The following is a 22,944-nucleotide window of genomic DNA, read 5'->3' as shown; positions in this document are numbered from 1 at the left end:
TGCAAATGATGCACCTCTGTATGTCCGGTAAAAAGCATCTTGGTGATGGCTGGGATATTCCAAACCTGTCACTGAGCTCCCTCTGAAAGGTCCCCATGGCCAGAAAACCAAGGGTAGAGAGGACATGCACCTGCATTGGTATCATATAAGTATAAGAGGATGGTTTTGGGCAACTAAGTACCAGCCATGAGGAATTCATCCTCACAGGCTAAAATGGTTGCCTGATGTCTGAATGTGTGGTCATGGCATAAGGTACCATTCTCCACATACTCTGAATGCATGAATGCAGCTGTCCCTTTGATGAGATGACAACACACCTACACAGTATATATATATAGCCTTTTCATTTGTTAAACTGTCACACCAGTAAAAAAAAATTTGGTGTTGATGGCAGTACTATAACATTGATTTAAAACTCTTTGCACAATACCTTATTTCATTATTTCATGGTCGAACAATTCTGATGTGTAACAAAATGTGCTGTGTTATTTGAACTGGATCAATCATTAATATGAATATTACATCTGTAATGTAATTACAACATAATTTCTGAAAGTTGTAATTACCCACAACATTAATTTTGCTTTAATTACTCCTCTACTTTGCACACTGTTAACACTCACTTGTAACTCTTCTACTGTTGCAACTTCAATGTCAATTTAATACTGTTATTATGCTCTTCCAATTTGTATATATTGGAAAATGTATGTCTCACTTCTGCAATACCCCTGTTTAGACACAAGGATTCGTTTGTGTGGATAATCTGGAGTTCCAGTTAAAATTCAGCTTGTTAATAAGAAAGCTTCTAATAAAACAGTATATTTTGCCTTTAGCACAGAGTAATTTGGTAAAGAAACGTATACAAGGCATATGCCTCTCATTATGACCACAGTATGAATAAAACTGTATAAACCTGCTGGATACAAAGGATATTGTTTTTCAAAATTATTTCCCTTTCCCTTCCCAATATGCACTTATTGTCGAGATTCAGGGAAAAATACTCCTGGCAACTGCACAGATCAGAAAACACAATGTACACTTTCATTCATGTCACTTAGCAAACAAATTTGGAAAACAAACAATATCTACTCAGGAGAAATGCATAGATTTGAGCAATAAACAGTACACAGTATTCACTCTGAATTGTGTTAAACTGGCAAGAGAAAAAAGAATACGAGCTCCAGACATTTACACTTCCAAAGCAAACAAGTATCTCTCTATAGAGCGATAAGAGAAAATGGGAAACTGTAATGGTAGGTTATCAAATCTGAGTAACATTCAACATATACACAATAAAGTGCCATCTGAGTGCCATTTCAGGGGGTCTCAGGCCTGGTAACAATGTAAAGCTGCTTTGTGACAACTTGTGTTGTAAAAAGTGCTATACAAATACAATTGAACTGAACTGAATTTAATGTTTCTTTAAGGTAGACAGTGTACAGTGATTTGTATAGATTTGTGAAAATGAACAGTAAATATAACCTCTGATCATTTGTGTCGATTTGTAAAAAAGAATAACTTTCCATTTTGACGATACATCTCCACTAAGTAAAAAGATAGTAATCAAGGCAGTAAAACCTCAAGAGCAACAGAACATGGATCGTAAACACCTGGTATTTTGTAAAGAGACAATCAAGAAATGTACCATTAAATCTCAAAAGCACAGAAATCTCACAAGCACTGAACGTCAATTGAAAATGTGTCTCTGCGTGCATGTACACTTACACTTCTTACTGTCCCTTTCATTGCAGTAGAGTGGCCAGGTCAGAATGGGGGTGGCTGGCATGAAATATACGGCAGACGTAGACATAGACATAGACATAAGCTCAAAAACTTCCACAAAGCAAAATAACATTAGCATTTTTACTACTAATACTATGCTAAATTGTCATCAAGAACTACTACCAATATCCTACCAGCATCATCATCATCATCTTTAATATAGAGAACTCTCCCATTAGTGCTTGTAGACCATCATGGTACCGCTCCAAGCAGGCAGTGGGACACAAGGAGGGCAGGTCAAGACAAGCGTAAAAAGGATGTCTGCTTCCTGCTCTTCCTGCCATCATCGGTCCTCTTCTTCTTAGATGAGCAGACTTCAGCTTTGACTTTGGGTTCACCTTGAAGAAGTGTCACCTCGCCAGACATGCGGACACTGCAGTCATGTCCCCCATCAGTGAGGCCTCCCTGGTCCCCCTCTGCAGCAGCCCTGCCACCAGTGTATGACAGAACTCTGCAGCTTGTATGTTTATATGTTCATTATGAGTACAGCTGATAAACCCTTTCCACCCACCCATGTAATGATCATAATCTTCCACACAATGGGGCTTGTTCACAATCCTAAAGCAATTGGGGCCCTTACTACACACTATCTCGGTCATCATGGAGGGGGTATGCTCAGTGGTGAGAACTGTCACTGTGCTCGTATCTTGGAAAGACCCTGCGGGCAGTGGAGCTTGTTCATAAAACAAGGGGGGTCTGCTAGCTTTAATTTCAAATCCAGGGCATCCTCTTGCAGCTGATGCGAACAGTAATAGAAGCTCCAGTGTTCTCTGCTTGCAGACATGTGTAAAGTGCAGGTGAAGTATAAAGTTGTCGATAAAAACAACACTCTCCCTTCCTAGCACATGTGCATTCGTCAAAAGGCTAATAGCACTGTGCCTTATACCCTCAGTCCTGTCGAACTGGCGAGCCCTCCATTATACACGTCCCAAAGATGGGTGTAATTCTGCATCTGTGAGTGCAAAGTTTTTCGAGCTAAACCCATGGCACTTGCTAGGGATATATTGCGGGAAAAAACCTCTGCCACCACAGGACACCAACTTGTAGATTAAAAGATTTTGTCTCGGGCTGTACCTCACACTTGAAGTTAGACATCACACAACTGAGTAATGGGTACATTTTGAAGGGTGGGATGTATCTGGGATGTGTCACTAAAATGGAGGAACTATTACTATTTCAGGACACCACACAGCAAAAGCAAGGCCAATGACTTGTACTTAGAGCTCCAATAGCCTGAGATTTTTGGCTTCTTCATAAGCCCCAGGGTGACCTGAATTGCCAGAAACAACTGCATCTCCTTGAAGTAAAAAGCAATCCGTAGGACCTTCAGAACAACTAACATGCTGAGGCCCAGGCTGAGGGCTGTTAGCAAAGTCCTGCAAGCTTGTCCCAAGCCATCTCAGGCTAGCCAGTTTGTGCAACTGTCCTCCACCCTCACACCTTTTCACCTTTCACCCCACTCTCTCCCTCTCCCTCTCTCCCCACTCTTGCTCACAATTCCATCTACAACCCCCTCCAATGCTACCTCATTCAGTCCATAAAATTCTGCCTCACTCTTGCTATCCAAATTGAAAAATTCGCCACCATCACCACCAGTGCTTGCCATTGACTCGTCAAAACATCCTAGCAGTCTCATAATATTGTAAATTGTTTGGCATATATGCAAATTATGTAAGTCAAAAGCTTGACCTTGTAACAGAATTTTTATTTGTCAGAAATAAAGATTTCACCATACACATATTTTTTTTCATCTTTTGTCACCCTTAGCACTATAAAATGTTCATGTTTTGAATGACTTCAAAACATGAACAATAGGTTGAACCAAATCCCACTACTGCATTTTCTAGGGTGTTTCCAGAGTACATTACCATCACAAACTAGGGGAACCAGGGGAAGTACCATTGGCCATTAATTGCCCAATGATGAATTCTATTGATCCAGAAGTTCCAACTGCAACCCGATTGCAAAAGACAGCAAAAAATTAAGGAAGTTCCTTTATGGTCCTTAGACCTGATTAAATAAGAAATTACAAGGTGTTTCAAAATAAATTCAGCATTCTGGCAGCCATGTCTTTCTTACTTTTTATTTACTTATACTGTACTTACTGGCATCATTTTTCTTTTCTGTCTCTTTTTCTCCCCTTAGACTTTTTGCTTTTTTGTATTTTATGTGATTTCTCTACCTATATAAAAAGGCAAAGAATGTCTGAAAAAGATGATATTCGCACAGTACTTACCCCTACAATATTTATAATTATATGACATATTTTATATCATAAAAATAAGCCTTTCATTTTAATGTAAACCTAATTTAAATCGCTCTTCCACATGTACTCCTGATTTGGAGCCCCAGACTGATTGAGAAACTCTTTGTTCTTATGTCAGGACACTTTGTCCCAAACACAAAATGATCCTTGAATGTTCTTGTGCGTTACAATTAAAATCACAAGTAAATAAGATAAGATAAGAACCGATTTATACTGTTTATTTACCTCATGGGTACAAGCTTCAAATGTACAGCTGCTTAGTTTGTTGATTATGGCCTAAAAAGCTAAGATATGTGTTTTACTCATCTGACTTGCAACAGGTCACACATTAAGAGAAGTGTCTTAGGATATCCGATGTAACCCGAAATATCACGTCCCTCCCTCTTCTTCATAGGCAATAGCAAGCCCTCTTCTTCCCTCTACCGCTTTCATGGCTGGAGTTTCTCCCAGTCTCTGCTCCAGCCCCTGCCAGCTGCGACCCATCAAGAAAGAGGCTGCAACAGAGAGCAATGTGGTAAGAGCAGCGTTATATATGAACACATCTTAAGCACTCATGAACTGAATTGTCTCTTGCTTTAAAAACATAAGTTACCTTTGTTTAATTAACAAAACGTTTTAACATTGATACTCTAGACTTTTTAAATTCACATTTAATTTAAATAAAGCAACAGATGATAAACATTTAAACACAATTAAATAAATTGAAATTGAAAAAGGACAATATAATTAAAAAGTACAAATAAAAAGCAAACATAAAATTAATGAAAGCAAGTGTAAGACTGAAAACACAAATCTGGACAGTAAAGAGTATGAGAAAACCAAATTGTCATTTTTTAATTTCATCTAACCTTTTCAGCTTTAGTTGTCTATACTGACCTCTTCAACAAAATATGCAACCTTGTTTTTGGAATCACTAATTGTATACTAGTCCCGTCTCAAGGTAACCATGCCAGTACTTGTGCAGAAGCACTGAAGCGAGACAAATCTAATCCTGTGACATTCTCACATGCAGCCAACGGCTATTTTTTGCACTACATGTCACAAAGAACACAGCAGCAGAGGGCAGAAGCCCGGCACTACTTCACTAACATCAATGGATCAACTTGCAGAGGCATGACAGCATGCATAAGAGAAATAAAATGGGGAATCCCTGGCTGAAATACGCACCTCTTACCCTGCCAGAACAAGCCAAATTTGTTCCAAATTTGTTCCACCAGTGTAAACCTTAGCTGTACGATTCAGCCTGTACTCAAATCAAACACCTTGCCGACTGAGCCACTAGGGACCCCCAGAAAAGTAAACTTTTATTATCACAGAACTGGTTAGGTAGGAAATTACATAATTCAATTAACATCTCCTTTGTCTTATTGAACAGGAATGACAGAAATACTGAACACTTTAGGACCGAATGAAAACAGAATGTCAGTAAGATCTTTACAACCTGCTGTGTTGCTCTGTGCTACCATGAGGGTCTGGTTCCTCTTGATCACGGAGGTGTCACTCCTGATGTCTACAGACTCAGGAGAGGTGACACAGGTAGAACGCAAAGCCCCAGTGATAAGGGAGATGTCCATTTCCTCACTGTCATCACTGGCATCTGGACTAGGGACCTTCACATGATTGCAAGCCCCTGCAATAAATTCTCCTGTTAATGCTGTGATGCATGAAATAAAAGCATTTATTGAAAAATTACATTTTTCATATATTCATTAATTTTAAGATGCCAATATACAATCCGACAATTAATGAACATTCAATAATTACCTTCATCAGTGAGATAAATGAGTCTGCCTACACTAATGTGGACATGTACACATGAACAAGAAAAAGGAATTCATACTAAAAAAACAGAGAGGGCAACACCTCCACAGGGGCTGAAAAAATATTTTTTTATTCAGCTCTGGCTAATGTTAACTTATACCTAGATACATCAGAATTTTACATACCAAACCTACTCATAAAGATAGCCTGTTGCATGCTGCTATGGCTCATCCTCTCAATTCCTCAGACTCAAACATATTTGCTCCACCCAATTTGATTTTAACAGAGAGGCTGATGTTTACAAATTTTGTGGACAGGGGACATCCTACAGCATGGCTTGATACTATTTTTAACTACAGATCAAAATTTTTCTAACCCTACTGGGGATAGAGAGATGATTAAAAAATGCTCCTTGTGCCACAACACATGCGCCCCTAAGCAAAGACATCTGTAGAATTGTAGAAAACCGTTGGCATGTTTTATCAGCAGATTCTGGAGTTGAAAAGATTTAAAAACCCTCCTTTTTTCCTCGTGCAAGTCCAAGAGTATCAGAGATTACACTGTTCAAGCAGACTTACATCCTTCAGAATCATAAGACTGATCACCTAGATAGAGTGACCGGCTACTTCCCATGCAGTTGTGTAGCTTGTGTTGACTCAAGAAAAACAAGAGTTCATAAGTTCAGTTACAAATGATAAATGATTAAACAATTTGCCATTTGGAGCTCTTCAAATGTCATGTATCTCATATATAACTGTGGTTTGCAATATGTAGGCAAACCCTCAAGACAGGCTAAAACACATAATATAGAGCATGAAGCTACTGGATGGAAAGATGAAAATCTACTGTTAGACATTTCATTGCAGCTGGTCACAAGGTCTCCATGTCTACTGGTGATAACAGAAATACTTACCACAAAAATGGTAAGTATACATTCCCAACTTTCCTCTCTGCATGCTATTAAGTACTTAAATAATTAGTTTTTCTGGCTTAAAGCCCAACTGAAAGATGCACTCTGTTCAGAACTGGGTCTTCAAAGAAGAAAATTTATTTGCCGTGTTGCATTCTAATGGATCAGTAGGTGTCATCTGGATCCATACCCCTATGGATATGACAACAGCGTTTGTGTTCTCTTTACCTGTGTTTGGTCCACTTTGTTTTTACTGATATATAGATATACCATTAAAGCAGGAGGAAGATCTGAAGCACCCAACTTTCCCCAACTGGTCAGGGTTGTCTGGCTTTTGGATTCCATCTGGAAAATGCACTATGCTATATGTACAGTGTTTTGTCACAGTCTTCATTGTAAAAATGCACTATAAAATATATAAAATCTGACTGACTGAAAGTGTGGAATCACTACAGATGTGTGACTGGATTGAGTTTGGTGACTAGGGTGGTCACTGTAATAAACTGAATTCATGTAAGCTGCCATGTTTCTGGAACCATTCATGGACAATCGTAGCCTTGTGGCATGCAGCATTATCCTCCTGAAAAGGGCCAATGTGTAGACACCTCCCTACTTGCTTTAAATAGCATAGTCTGAATATGTGATTCTGTCACTGATTGAGCACTCTATTTCATAGAAAAGGCAGGTATATCTAATAAAGTAGCCACTCAGTGTATATATCCATATATATGGGCCGTCCTTTGCTTTTGGAAAAACGTCCATCTCTCTTAATCACTATACTATACTGTGGCCCCTAGTTTTCATTGAACTGTCCCATGCTCCCTGTCTTCAAAAAATTTTGGTTGCATTTACTGAACCCCAAGTTCAAATGTCAATAAGTTTAGTGATGGTCTTGATACAACTCTGAGTAGAATTTACAGGGTAAATTCACTGTTTACTTGAATTTAATACTGATTTAACGCATATATATGCAGATAGACTGCATATATATGCAGTCTTTATCCACATGTCCACATTTCAAAGTCTGGGTTGGGACCCATTGGTGGTTCAAGGGAAATTTACCTTAAGCTACCAAACCAAACTGTAGATCTACAATGTCGATATATCTCATACGTAAAATTAAGTTTGTATTTGCAGTAAACCCAGTAACCATATAATGTAATCACTGAGAAACTTGTTCTGATGAAACAGATTATAACTATACAGCACTTACTGAGAAACTTGTTGTGCTGACAGCCTACTGATGATAGTAATAAGCCTACAGCACATACTGAGAAAATTTGTTTAGATAATATTCTAATATAATAACACTGTATTAAATGGGAAATTAAAATGGGACATATAAACTCTGTCTGACTGCATGTTCAGTGCCTTTTTGTTTACGTCCATTATTTGTTATGTATTAGGGTCACTATGTTTTGTCATATTAAAAAATGTGGGTTGCCTGAAAAAAAAAAGTCTGAAAACCACTACACTAGGACCACACATACAAATAAATCTTTCATAATTTTTTTTTTTTACTTTTACAAACTATTCATCTAAATCTGGTGTAACTGGTTTTCATAATAATGACATATACTGTATGACCATCCTCCTGTCTGTACTGTTTTTATTGTTCCTTAATCCAGGATCCTCAAGTGAATGTATTTAAGAAAATCTAAAATATCAAATATGAAAAGATTCATTGACAATCTCTCTGGGATGTCCTGGGATATTATTGAGAAATAAATGTTCAAAAGACCTATAACAGTTTCAATGATGTCTTTTTTAAAGCCTTCACAGAATCATTTCCTGACCAAATCCAAGTCAAAATGCTGTCCAAAAGTTTTAAGAAATTGACCTCAAGGAAACAAAGGCATTACCTTAAAAACCACCCTCCTTATAAATTTCAATACATATAGCAAGTTTAAGAACAAGCTCAATCATTAATTAAGGATATCTAGCTAAATATGTCTAAATGTCAATAATCAGGAAAAAAAATAAATTTGAAACTGAATATGACTGATGAATCCCAGCACTTGGAAAATAAATAATCAATCCTCATCAATACATTATTCCATTATAACTGGCTACAGGTTTTTTTTTTAATTTAAGTACATTTTTTGTTTTCTCTTTGCATGTCTTTGATTGTTTTCTTTTTTGAATGAGTACTTTTATCTTATAAGGTGGCAAGCTCTTCAAGGTCTTCAGCAACCTGTGCATTTTGATTTTGTTTTTTGTATTCATACCTGTTAAGAAATTTCTACTGGGAAAAAAAAAACAAAAATGGAGATAAATGGGGCTCCCTAATGGTTTGGCAACAGGAACCCACAGCGGCAAAACAAATGATATCCTAAATTACCACTGGAATTTTATTAGGACACTCCATATTCATTTACTTTACCTTACTAGCATTAGTTTTCAAGTCAGATGTGTGAAAAATTCAAGAGGTGTATCTGTAGCTGGCTGTCATATATTTTCATCAAAGGACTGAAAATGACAAGCAATTAGCCACAATTAAAAGATGCAGCAATTAGCTGAATATGAAGAGAGACCAACAAATAAGAAACAAACATTTGGGAATATAATGCAAGGGAATTACAGTGAGGAATTTTATACATTCATATTCATATTCTGTAAATCTGACATTTTCTGTGGAAATTCATAAATATTTACAAACATACAGAGAAATTAAACTAACAAATAATTCTGGCTCAAATCTCTCCAAAGGATGTACAGTGATTCTTCAGCAACTGCAGGGGATAAATTCCAGTTCTAATTCCACCACTGCAAATAGACCCCTTTTGTCAGATGAGTTTGCACATTCAAATCCTAGAAGAACCCAAGCTTCATGTAAATTTTCCCCCCCCCCCAAAGAATTTAGTCAGTATTGTTTAATATAACTGTGGCCACAATGATTTGTTGCATTTGAATGGCAGTGCGTTTGTCACCTTCCTCATTTTGTAATACAAACAGTGGTTCATTGAAATGTTTTCTGTTTTCATAATGATTTACATTTACATTAGATTTTGTTTCTAGAAAATGTAATGTGGTCTCAAAATGTCAATCCTCACTCACCTGGCAGGAGATCCCTGAAATCTGTCACATACTCTCCCGTCCACTTCCGGTGCTTGTTGCAAGCCACCTCCATCTCAAAGGGTGTCACCACTGGCCGGTAAAACTCACTGGAGTCTAGCAGGGAGTTCTCTGAACAAGCAATGAGCACATAAATGTCAATCTCCAGGAAGTTGGCCAGTTTAGGAACATTCAGCTTTCCCATGGCAAACAGGTAGCTCTTCTTCCCTGCCTTGCAAATTATATCTTTCAGTTGGTCAATGATGGTAAGGTAATTTGCTACACCAAGAGTTCCAACCAGGATACCCACGACACTAGCATCCTTCGCCTTCTCAATCAAGTAGTACCGCTTCATCAATGCCCGGTTTATGCTGATTGTCTCCACCCGCCCTACCATCATCTCAGGATCAAAGGAGCTGAAAGAGCAGTGGTTCCAAGTCATCATAAAGTTCGTTAGGGTGGCACCCTCTTTCCCTATGTAGAACATACTGTATTCATCCATCTTCAATCCTTCTTTCAAGCAAAATTGCCGTCCAAATTTCTGAATATACTGACATCCATTCAAGCATGAATGAGCTGGTGCATGTCCAGAGTCTATGTGTTGACTGTGTATCTGTCCATGAATGTGACACTGATCTCCTTCCACATGGAGGGTTGACTTCACCACATTTGGATACTGGGGGGACAGGAGGTCCAGAAGATCATCTTAATGGAGGAAAAAAAATGTCATTGCTGGACATGAAAACAATCACTGACAAAGCATTGTTAGCATGTCTTAAGTAGAGAAGAAATGTTTCATGTTATAGTAATTGTACCAAAATATCATGATTATCATGACGAACAAATATTTAAAAGATGTTACTGCTTAACATTGTATCCCACTTGCAAGTTAGTAAATATGCTACGTCAAATACTCATTCTATACTGGCGTGGTGTGAGGGATGACACTCACATATGTTGGAAGCAAGTAAAGGGAATCCTTTTAGTGTGACTAATTTATTACTTTTTATTAATAATTATGAAAGCATAAAAAGTTGAACCAGGCAATTACCTATGACATGGGAATAGATGACATCATAGAGAATAACTACATGGCTCTGCCTGTCAGGATAGAGCTCCTGAAAGGAGGACACACATCTCTGAAGGTCCACAGGTCTCTTCCCAAAGACGTACATCAGGGGCAGCCTCCTTGAAGGACTGAGACATGCCCTTCCATAGTGGACAATACACTGGGCCCCAACATGCTCTGCTGCAATCTCATCCACACAGCAACTGAAAATCAAATCATGCTTTCATTTATTCCTTGTGCACTCCTGCTGTTCATTGTTGATTTAAAAAATGACATCTACAGTACAAAAAATTCCTTCTGATTTTATAAGCAATTATTAAATTACACTGTCCTCAAATACAATATTCTGAAAACATTAAAAACATATATAGGCTAACAGCTAATAACAGAGTAATAGCATTAGTATCATACTGCTTTCTGACACTTCTTTCAGCTGGGACTATGGAAAGAGAAACCTTAATTATGAGTCATGGTTTATTCCATGTCAAGTGTACACAGTTGGTTGCCAGCCCACAAAAAAAAGAATAATTTGTGCAATCTAATGGTTTAACACACTCATTAGCTGTACCAGCTAGCTTGTGCCTTGTCTGGCCAAACACTGAAACCTGGTCATGCAGTGCTTCTAATATTGTTGACTCCTTGTGGTCTTTTGCTTGCGTTGTACTCTACCTCACTTGTAAGTTGCTTTGGATAAAAGCGTCTGCCAAATGAATAAATGTAAATGTAAATGTATTACCTTCCATAGGGGGTATCTCCCAGGATGTGTAGTTTTGCTACCGTTTCATTCTCTATTTTTGAAGCTATCAGCACCGAATCAACCAGTAGCTCATCTGGAAACTGCAGCGCAACCTTAAAAACAAGAAAATATGTTATAGTTATTAAATGTCTTTTCATTTACAAGGGTTTACCTTTCTTGAGAAAAAAAAACTTGAGAGGAAATGCTTTAATTGGTCATTTACATTCATTAAATTATACAGTCATTTGGCTTTTCTGGTATATCATGCTTTAATTTATGGATAAAGTAAGTGTTCACAATCAACTGATAGGAGATAAACATAAGACCAGGCAATGGGTTATGTAGCAGCAACACAATGCATAAAGAGAAGCACCATTAAATTAGCTGCAGTATAGGTAATACAGGAGTCTGCAAAATGTGGATGCAAATTCAGAGGATCCTAAAGCCCTTTCACAAGAAAGACAAAATAGCACAATGATTACAAAAATGTTAAAAAATTACATATAAAACACGTTTATACTGAGAAAAAATTAATGTATAATCAAATTAATAATTTTAAATCTTAAAGAAGTCAACACAAGTCCAATTCCTCATTCAGACCCCGTGGAGAGACAGTATGCTACATATGAGTTCACCTGGCTTCTCATATTATTGTACTGTGTAAACTAGAAGACAAATGTTGTTTCTTCATAAAATTTTTCTGTTTGATAACATGCGAGTAATGTACATTACATTTTGCAAATGGAGTAGAGAGCAGTGGCACTGACTAGAAAATTCCATAAAGATATGGTATTAGTATACGGTATTACAGCTGTAGCACATTTTTATTTTACGTTATGGGTAGGGGTGTAACAGTACACATAGCTCGTGAGGATCACTCTCTCCTGGGCCGCCCCCCCTGGGCTGAGCCCGGGACAACTTCCCCGGTTGTCCCCTGCAGACGCCGGGCCTGCTTGCACATGGCCATGTGAGGCTGTCTGGAATTAAAAATCATGCAAACCACGCAAAACAAGTAAGACAGAAAAACAACCAATGTGGGGGCTTTGGAGTCCGCCTGTCAGTGGATTACCAACAGACAGAAAGCAGCAAGTGAGGCTGGGGAAACTCACACCCACCACCCGGACAATCAGCACTGGCGCCCCACAGGGTTGTGAGCTCTCCCTACTGCTCTTCTACCTTTAACAGCTGGCACTCTGGTGCAGCCACAACAACTTAGAGCTGAACATGCTCAAAACAGTGGACAGCTGAGGACAGGAAGGCTGTGCGGAGGGTTATTAACACCGCCCAAAAAATTATCGGCTGCCCTCTGCCCACCCTGGACGACATATTCAGATCCCGCTGCCTCAGTAAAATTAAGGCCATCACAGGAGACTCCTCACATCCCGCCTATCACCTGTTTGACCTGTTGCCCTCCGGACAGCACTTCAGGTCAATCAAGTCCCACACCACCAGACCAACCAATAGCTTCTTCCCCTGGGCCATACGGACTGCTAACAAACACTGACACCCCCCCCCCCCCCCGCCCCAACCCTCTACCTCAATACAACTGTGCAATTCCACTGTGCACTTTAAGTAGTTTTTATAAAGGCCATATTAACGCACAAGCTTTTCTTTGTATTTCTTTTCATTTACAATGTGTCTTCTTTTTTTAAATTTGTAAATTTCTATTTTACTGTATTTATTGTATTTTATTGTATATTTTGTGTATTTTTTCTCCTATGTCGCGTGCCTTATTTGTACTGTGTTTTACATAAATGTTCCTCAGTGCGCTGCTGTTGCAGACCACCCACAATTTCGTTGCACCCCCACCGTGCAATGACAATAAAGTCTATTCTGATTCTGATTCTGATGATGGTGGACTTCAGGAGGAATTCCACACCTCTGACTCCCCTCACCATACTAGGTAGCGCTGTCTCGGCTGTGGAGACTTTCAGGTTTCAGGGAACCATAATTTCCAAAGAACCAAAGTGGGAGACAAACACTGTCTCCATTGCAAAAAAGGCCCAGCAGAGGATATACTTCCTGCACCAGCTGAAAAAGTTCAGCCTTTATTTCAGCCATGAAATATTCTTCCACTCTGTATGGTTTCTTTTAATGCCAGGAGAGTAAAAAAAAAAAAAAAAAGCTCACTGATGCCTCTCACAAAAGAAGTAAAAGTAGAAGAGTAAAATTCACCCAAAAAAAAAGTCAGCCATTGAAATATAAAGTATTTTCTGGGGCATCAGAACTTTGTCGAAATCACCACTTAAAAGTGGTTAAAAATCCTTTCACAATATGTTTTTAAAAAATCCTTCCACAATATGGAATTTTGTTCCAGCTCACATACTCCAGCCATTACAATGTTTGACCTTTCTTTTTCATTGACTTCACCACGCTTCCCATAAAATTATCTAATGTGCATAAACAGACACTTCACTGTTTGTCACTGCTTTCCAAACAACACTTTTCAACACATACTTATTACATATAGAGTAATAAGGACATACATTCCGAAACAAATATATTTTTTGAAAAATGGTTGGACAAAGAAATAGCTCCTGTTAAACAACCCTTACATGAACATGGCAAACTTCTCACAGGCATATCAAATTACAACTTAATTTTAAGCCCACTCTTAAAGAATATGCCATCCTGGCCCAAGTAATTTCTACTTATTTAATAATTAGTCTTGTTTCAGCTCCATCTAATGTGGTCCAGACAGAATTTTTTAACCCAAATAACATTACCTTTGGAAATAACTGTAAAATACTAAATACTAATACTAAGATTAGAACAAGACTAGGTCAATTCTCCACAAAAAAGTGATTTCCAGTGGTAGTTGCTAAATGGAATAGAAACTTCAAAAATACTTTGAAGTTAAAAACTTTGAAGTTTGAACTTTGAAGTTAAAACTAAGAATACTAAGAAATTTCACCTGAAATACTGCATCATTGCTACCATGTGAAACTCAATATTAGAAAGCTTCTACCCACTCTGGATCCCTGTTGTTCTTTTCCTAAGCAAACAAGAATTGAGTGAACCCATGGAGGCTGCATCATGTGCTCATGGAGTTATCCCCCTAACTTTTATTAGGTTAACTTTCCAAAAAATACTGTACCATGAATACAGCTTGACTACCAGTCATTTAAATTACCAAAACAACACATCCAGCTCGTCAACCCTATCCTCTGGAAGGTTAACTTGCCAGATTTTTATTTCTGTCTTGAGATGGTTCAGATTAAACTACTGAAACTAATTTCAGAACTAATTCATTTGTGATCGTAGTACTTTACACTTGTGAAACATTTAACATGTAGCCTACACAGAGCTACATTGTGCAATTAAAAATGTTGATCTGTAAGAACAAAATGGTCATGTTATGAAATGATCTCACTGATGAGAGCGCGTGGATTATCCGAGCTTTACATGCGGAAACTACTGAGAAAGAGGAGTCATCCCCTTGGGAATTTGTATGACCCCCTTAATGAGCATTACAGGTTCTCAAGAGAAGGCCTCATCTATCTGTGCAAATTACTTGAGCCTAGGGCTGGGCGATTAATCAAATTTTATTTTCAATTGCTATTTTGGCTTCCAATGATTATGAAGAAGTTTAATACCACTAATGAATACATAATGAACCATGTAATGTAACACTACACATGCACTACATAGCATAAAAATAAGTTATGTGTGAAAGGGTTAAAGTTCAAGAAAAGTTTTTCTTAAAAGTTCAATAAATGCATGATGTTTCCAAAGTCAGTGAGTAATCATGTTAAATAATCGTGATCTCAGTATTGACCAGAATAATCATGATTATGATTTTTGCCATAATCGAGCAGCCCTACTTGATCCATATATCCTGCGACACTCTTAGCCTCCAACCTAAATGCTGTGCAGTACACTTCTTGTAAGCGGCACCTTCCTGTACACAGTGGAGGATGCTAAACAAAAACACAGTATGTCGACCAGCGTGAAAAGTGTTCCTTAAAACGTTTCTTGAACATTTTTAATACATTTCCTTGCTACCAAGACATTCGTCCGACACTGCTGTTGCTATTAGGCTATCTGTGAGCATGATTTCTTACACAGGCTAAAGTGACCAATAGGTTACATTTATCTCGGCAGGATTTCCGAATGTCATTGGCACACTGGACTGTACTCACTTCCATGAAATTGCACCCCTGCAGCTCAAGAGGCAGATTATGTCAATCCTAAATCCTTTTTCAGAATCAACATGGAAAAAATTCCAAATGCACAGCATGTAAAGTACAGCCTGATGCACAACATGGTTTACAGAGTGACAAATCAAATGATTGAGATTGACCTTGATCCAGTACACTGACCACCAAAATGTCAGAGCTGTGAGGGATAGCAGGAAACCTTTATGGGTACATGATTCAGTTCAGTGATTTTAGTTCACCTTGAATTCTGTTGACAGAAAATAGAAAACAGAAAAGGATGCTGCACGCTCCTTCATCTCTTAATCATGAGATGTTATTGTTCACTTGTTGCTGGCTTCCAAAGTCTGTGCACGTGCTCGTGCTTAAGTTTGTTAACCCTGCATTGACTTCACTTGATAAGCTGATGATGGATCAGCTTTAGTTACACAGTGATACATACAGCTCAGACTCCGTTTCAGTGAAGCCAGTTTACCTGGGTTTAACAGGACAAAGCTGAACCTGCTTCATAATACAACCCCCTTGTGTTGGTCCAGCACTCATATCTTGTCCTTCTGTACTGAACTCAGGAGAATTTCTTCATATAAAACTGCCAACATCTGCCACATACACATTGACATAGCAACAGTCTTCTTTGGCTCTACAGAACACATCCTCTTTACATTAAATCTGGGAAAAGGGATGTAAATGATACATTTCAGACCATCAATTAATTGACGGCAGAGAAAAGTGATAATCCATGAATCTATTCATTTTAATGGAGGATGAAACATGTTCACAGAAACAACTGTTTGTTTAAACCTTTCGTTTCGCTGATAAAAAACTGAATTAATTTGATCAAAACAGCAACAACAAAAAACAATACACAAATGCAGCCTGCGTAGATACATTTTTTCCTCCCAGAACCACCATTTTAGGCTTCTTTGCGCACCTTGAAGGGTGACGCAAGCTCTGTTATCCGGCTTCATCACAGAAAGCCCTGACAGAAGCCTAACTGGTTTCAAAAGACTGATTTATTTAATGAAAAATGTATTTAATGAAATAAAGTGTTTCTTTTTGCAACTATATTCCAACACAGTGCTACTGCATTTATTAATGATTAGGGTGTTTCCATAAAGCAATGAATAATTAAAAGCCTAGGTTTTTCTGTTTCTGATTTGGGTGCTGGAAAATCAGATCTTTTGTGAGAGGAATAATTACAATTTAACAATTATTACAATTAAGTCTTCTCCCCAGAGTGACAGGAGAAATGGCAGGCAAAAAACAAAACAAAACTGTGAGGTCCATACATTGACAGAGCAGGTCACATCACATCCCTATGTATAATTCCTTAAATGTATTCAAAAATTAATTTCAAATTGGTTATAGTTATGCACTAGTAAGATATTTAAAAGATAACTGTGGACCACTGGATTATAATTTGCACTAGACAGAGGTCCTGATAATTTATAAACTGTGAGTATAATTCAGTAAAAGCATGAATATCCATTTCTTGATGTGTTTATCCCTGTATAAATATGTTTTACCATTTACAAGTTTGTAGATTCATTACTAACCTTATGGAAATTATTTTTATTAATGAAATCACATGTTTCTTTTATCTGATACACCTCTTCCAGGCTCTCCACTTCAGTGTTCTTCACTGTTGAAACAGCTGCCAGGGAACGCTGGATGACTTGCTCACCATCACTGCTGAATGTGGCCATGAGAATCTGGGGAAAAAAGAATAAACCAAAACAGTATTTAAAAATATCACTGACTAAATCATTCAAAACACCTTCCTGACAAACAGGTCATGAAGAAAGTTTAAGTAGTTCAGTCACATATTAGTAACACCATGAAACGTTTTGAAAACTCTTTGACGGCTGTCTGACAGTTATAGCTGCACTACAGCTCATTGAATATTGTATTTGTATATTATATTGTATATTATGATATAATATTTTACAACAAGTGCAACTGTAGCTGTTACAACACTGTAAACAACCATTATTTGAACCTTACAGTCACTTGGCATACATTCTTATCTACAGTGACTTACAAAAAGTGTTCAATAGGGTTAGGCAATTAGCTGCACAGATATTAAAACATTAGTGCCGGGAAACACTGCCACAATGGGATTAAGTTCTGTCAAAGGATGTAAAACCTTAAGATATTACCAAAAATATTACGCTTAAATTGTACAACCTTAAATTGTCTCAGGTTTGTATCTCCACAACATGTTTTCAACTGAATTTATGTCAAGCAAAAGCCTGAGGTGCCACCAGGATTTTATCTTTTTAGCTTTAATCAGACGTAGTGGTAGTTTTACAGCTACTATCCTGTATTAGTGTCAGGAGGGGAAGGTGTGAGAGCATGGACAGCCCAAGTGTATTGTGAATGGGTGAATTTTTAATTTGTGATAGAAAATAGACAGTGAATCTGCAGTTGTGAAAGTAGTAAGGGGGTCATTCTGCCACTTGGGGCAGAGCAGAGTACATATGTAAACATTAGAAGACTACTTGGCGTCCAGACGTAGCAAGAGTTAAAGTTGAAGAGAGCAGGGTGTGATTACACATTGTAAATAGGGAGGTCCAGCTTTTGTTACAACTCTGTAAGCCAGAACCAGAGTTTTTACTTTTATCTGATCCGTAACAGGTACCCAGACAAAAGGAGAGTTGTGAGATGAGAGTATTTTGGCAAGTTGCTGATAGGGCAAGCAGCTGCTTATATTTCAGCTGGTGGGCTCTGCACTCAAGGGGAAGACAGCCAAAAGTGTTTCTAGTAGTCCAGTCTAGAGAGTATCAAGGCTTGAACCAACAGTTGTGCTGTACATATTGTTACAAATGTTGAAGAGCACGAAACTGCAGCTGTGTCACTGCCGCTGTATTATTGGAGAGAGATAAGTTAGTAACCAGCAGCACACCCGGGTTCTTGATGCTCTGGTATGATGACATAGTTGTGAAGCAACACCTGACACATCTATTAACATGGCTGTCATAAAATTTTGATTTGATTCCCACGTGGGCCACTGCTGTTGTACTTGTGTGTACAAGTGTATTCTGCTAAGCAACCTTCGAGTTGGTATAACTAACATGCTACATGACCTACTGAATTCTGGCAGCCATTCCGACATTTTCTTAATCAAAATCCTGAACTGGTGCCTGAACAGTTTTTCATTAATTGTCATCTAAAAATGGAAAATGCATTATGTACAACACTTTGTGACAATCCCGATTTTAAGACAACATTATAATAATAAAAGCTTGATTGAAATTATCATAAAAACCAAATAAAAACAAGGCATTGTAAAATCAAGAGATTGCTTTTAAATTCTGTATTAATAATGGATAAAATAAAAATGCTAAACTACCAAAATGTGATCATCCAAAAGCCAACCAAAAAAGTGACTTTCAGCTTTTAAAATACTCAATTTCTGATGTCTCTCTGATATCCAATGGCAAGGTGCTTCATAGTTTGGGGGCATAAAAGCTACAGGCTTCCTCTGCATTTTTCTTGTAATTGACACATGGAACACTCAGAAGTGGATGCCCTAAGGCTGCATAGCGGCTAGTAGCACTGTGATATATAGCACACTTACATAGGTACCAAGCACATCTGTGATTTAAAAACCAATTAAATACAAAAACCCCTACAATCAAATTTAAAAATAACAAGCAGTAATCACAGTGACAAGAGTACAGGAGTTATGAGCTCTGTTTCTATTCCTTGATAGTTATCTGGCAGCTGCATTTTGAACCAGTTGCAGTGTGCATGGTCCTGATTTTTCAATTTTTGTTTCTGAGTCTTTGGTCCAGTAATTATGACCACTGCTTTAAAGTGATTTAAATCTTGATTTAAATATTTTGAAATCCATAACTTTATATCAGTCATATAGCTGCTTAGGGTATTGATTGTGCTTTTGTCCCCAGGTAATACATATATAGTTGTGTTTCACATCCACAGTTGTAAAAATGTATAGCATGTTTTTTTAACTCTACCAAGGGGGAACATATACAACAAGAACAGCAAAGGACCAAGAATCAATCACTGAGCGAATGTGGTCTGAAAAGCAAAGAAAGAATAAGAATAGCAAAGTAAGGCAAGCATGGTAAGTTAATGTCATTAAAATCATTTTCACCGAGAAAAGTTTAGCCTACTTGGACTCACATACAGTCAAAGTCTGGCTTGGAAGACACTGCTCACTGAGACACCTAATGCAGTTTCCAACTACACACAACTCCGTTTGGTTTTACATCTGTGTTTTCACAACAAACAAATGGAGTTTCACTGCCCAATCCAACTTCACTGACTCACATGACTGGTCTGCATCACACGACAATAGATCAGAACCAACATCAGCTTCAGCTCTGCATTTATTCTACAACAAATTAAATAAATATGTGTCTGGAACAATAACTCGGGTGCGAGCAACTGTAACCTCCATCACTAACATTAGACACATACCAGCAAATTACTTTGCTGCTACCTATAGCTAACACTTTGCCATCTTACTTTGGATAACTAACTAGCCTGCTAGTTAACCAGCCAGCTAGCTAGAGCAGCTAGTTATATTTTCTTTCAGAAAACGCAGTTTGTACCATGTTGTTTCTCACACTCACTGAAGTGACGTGAAGCAGGCAGGTCTCCAGTTTGAACCTGGACATCCCCTTGCTCACATCTCATTACATTACACTAATTTAGCAGACGGTTTTATCCAGAGCAACTTCCAACCCAAAAGAAAAGTAGTGCATCCATTCACACTGAATGAGCAACAGTATCAGACCAGGATAACAACACTCTCAAACCAGTCAGTGTGAGCATAACACTATTCAAGCTCTACCACATGTTGCACAACCTGACTAGACAAGGGATGCATAGTGGTTAAGGAGCAGGACTCATAACTGAAAGGTTGATGGTTCGATTCCCCAAGGGGGTACTGCTGCTGTACCCTTGGGCAAGGTACTTAACCCACAATTGCGTCAGTTAATATCCAGCTGTATAAATGGATACCATTGTAAAAACCTGTAATTGACGTAAGTTGCTCTTGTCTGCTAAATGCTAATAACGTAATGTAATGTTACTCATTTGAGGTGTGGACCCGCAAGATTGTTGAACTCTATTTAACCTCTGTATTGTTTAAAGGGAAACTGCCGGATGGGTGGGATTGGAAATTTACTGATGACTATGAAGCTACAGGTGGGAAAAGATGGGTTCCATTCAAATGTGACCCAAGGACGCAGTGATAAAAGAATGACATTATCTGATTTCCCTTATTAAAGAAGTCTCACCGCTTCCCTTTGGCAGGCAAATTTCTGTCCCCGTTTTGAAAAAAGGTACAGAATTCTAACTTAGTCAGGGTTATGTGGTAGCTAAAATAACGCTGGCCACGGTGAATAACCCTGCGTCACTGCCCCAAGTTCTGGTCCTCTAATCACGAACTTGAATGTGGTGGTGTCCATCTACCAAGACTTCCGGGCAATACATGACATATACAAGACGAAAATACAACTTGGCAATTGGGAAAGACAAAACGGAAATCTTGAAAACGGAATGTTCCAAATTTATGGTATTTACTGCGACATACCACCTGTTATTGAAGAAGAAAAAAAAACCCGCAACCGTCGTGTTTTCTAAGTTAGTAGTAGTACCACATCTCGATATAGAAACTAAAGACTAATGCACCTGAACTCCCAGCTCGATACCCGTCCTATAAGGATCATACCACAGATAACAGTAAAGGATTGGTCTCGTTTCGTTTACTCAGTATATAAATATGTTTATCAGGCGTTTCGTGTACAAAACATATTAATCCGAATCAAATGCTATAGAAGAAAAAAACCCTCACCGAGTGCGTGTGGAAAAATGAGGACAGGAGAAGTATTTAGGCCAAGCCAACCCCCTTCTTTTCTGATTTCGTACCTTTTTCTAATGTTTTCTACGGTAATGTTTTGACACAGGGTAGCGTATACTACAATGCAGGTACGGTTCCTCCCTGTTTAAGAAAACACCCTGGCAATAACCAAGACCACCTCACTAAATGCCTAACACGGGAATTGCTCTGACGAATGCTCCTAAGCGAAAGTGCAATACATGCCTCCTGCATGCATGTAGAGTCGGCACATAGCAAGCTAGCTATATTACAAAATGCATAAGAATTCATACGAAACAGGGTTTTTTTAATTATATATATACATTTTTTTTTTTTATAAAATCATGACTCCCGTGCAACTCACCTGTGTTGGATTTAAAAACAAAAACGTGCTTGCTGGAAACCTCACACATGCGATGCGCTTCCTCTTCTGGTGTATATCGGTAGCTCAACTTTCAAGCGCATTACTGCCACCTACTGAGCTGGAGTGTAAATGTGAGTAGTGGAAAAACATCTCACGTCGTTCAGAATTCCAAAGAGTATTTTATAGAGTAAAGGGTAGTTTAGGCTTGCCTTTAGAACTGGCTACATACAAAACTCAACGAGGGCGATCAGTTCAGGGTGAACACAGTTTGGATAACTTCGTTATCAACACACAACGAGGCTGAGTACCACTTTTTATGACGTATTATTGTGTGAAACTGTATTGTATTTTAACAGTGTGTTGCTTAGCACTGCAGCAATTCACATAGTGTGTTATAGTGACTGATTGTTAAGTTGGAAAAAAAAAAGTACGGTTGTTCCTATTTCTTATTCACCACTACTTTCTGTACATAACTCCTTCTATAGCTTTTCACCTGCACTAACATGACTTGGCCAATAGAGACAGAGCGCACGCGTCATGGGGGGAAAAACCACGCCCGCCGTGGGGGAAAACATTCCACGAAGTTAAAAGGGAGTGAATGGGAAATTGCGGGACACCGTATATTGAAACAGCTTTAACATAAAATGTCAACGCCAGCCTATTTAAATACCCTTCTGCCCGAAGAAAGGGCCAGATATATAGAGAAACTAAGTTTGATTGGACTCCCTCAGTGTCCCTTTTCTATCTCAAAATTAGTGTGGGGAAAAATGACCCCACAGAGTTATTGTTCAGGGGTGTCGATAAAATAATATTACATTAACTTGTGCTAATTTAATATGTGTGGGGGTGGTGGAGGTGCAAACAAGAGTCGTAAAGGAAGACATGGAGGATGGACTGACGTTGTTGCCATATTTAACTTTTCATTGTTTTTTTTTTAATCCTGTTGATATGTTCACGTAATATACGCAGTTTGGCTGTCTTGCGCAGATGTATT

At 38.2% G+C, this 22,944-nt stretch overlaps 1 protein-coding gene across 1 annotated transcript; it reads right to left on the bottom strand.

The window, feature by feature from the left end:
* Positions 1-3,923: 3,923 nt before the first annotated feature.
* dph2 (diphthamide biosynthesis 2) lies at positions 3,924-22,015 on the bottom strand. Its single transcript, XM_036522040.1, has 7 exons — positions 21,951-22,015; positions 17,292-17,447; positions 11,579-11,691; positions 10,825-11,045; positions 9,777-10,478; positions 5,490-5,678; positions 3,924-4,542 (listed from the first exon to the last, which is right to left on the bottom strand). Exons 2-7 carry the CDS (start codon positions 17,439-17,441, stop codon positions 4,418-4,420), a joined length of 1,500 nt encoding a protein of 499 aa, XP_036377933.1. The 5' UTR covers positions 17,442-17,447; positions 21,951-22,015; the 3' UTR covers positions 3,924-4,417.
* Positions 22,016-22,944: the final 929 nt, after the last annotated feature.

This window comes from Megalops cyprinoides, chromosome 2, assembly GCF_013368585.1.
Source record: "Megalops cyprinoides isolate fMegCyp1 chromosome 2, fMegCyp1.pri, whole genome shotgun sequence".
Lineage (NCBI taxonomy): Eukaryota > Metazoa > Chordata > Actinopteri > Elopiformes > Megalopidae > Megalops > Megalops cyprinoides.
This window is presented reverse-complemented; position numbering and strand designations above follow the sequence as displayed.

Coding starts and splice junctions, on each gene's coding strand:
- dph2 (XM_036522040.1), bottom strand. CDS start 17,441: ATGGCCACATTCAGCAGTGATGGTGAGCAAGTCATCCAGCGTTCCCTG. Junction 11,692..17,291: donor ATAAAAATAATTTCCATAAG/GTTAGTAATGAA, acceptor CTTGTTTTTAAG/GTTGCGCTGCAGTTTCCAGA. Junction 4,543..5,489: donor AGCACAGAGCAACACAGCAG/GTTGTAAAGATC, acceptor TCTCTGTTGCAG/CCTCTTTCTTGATGGGTCGC.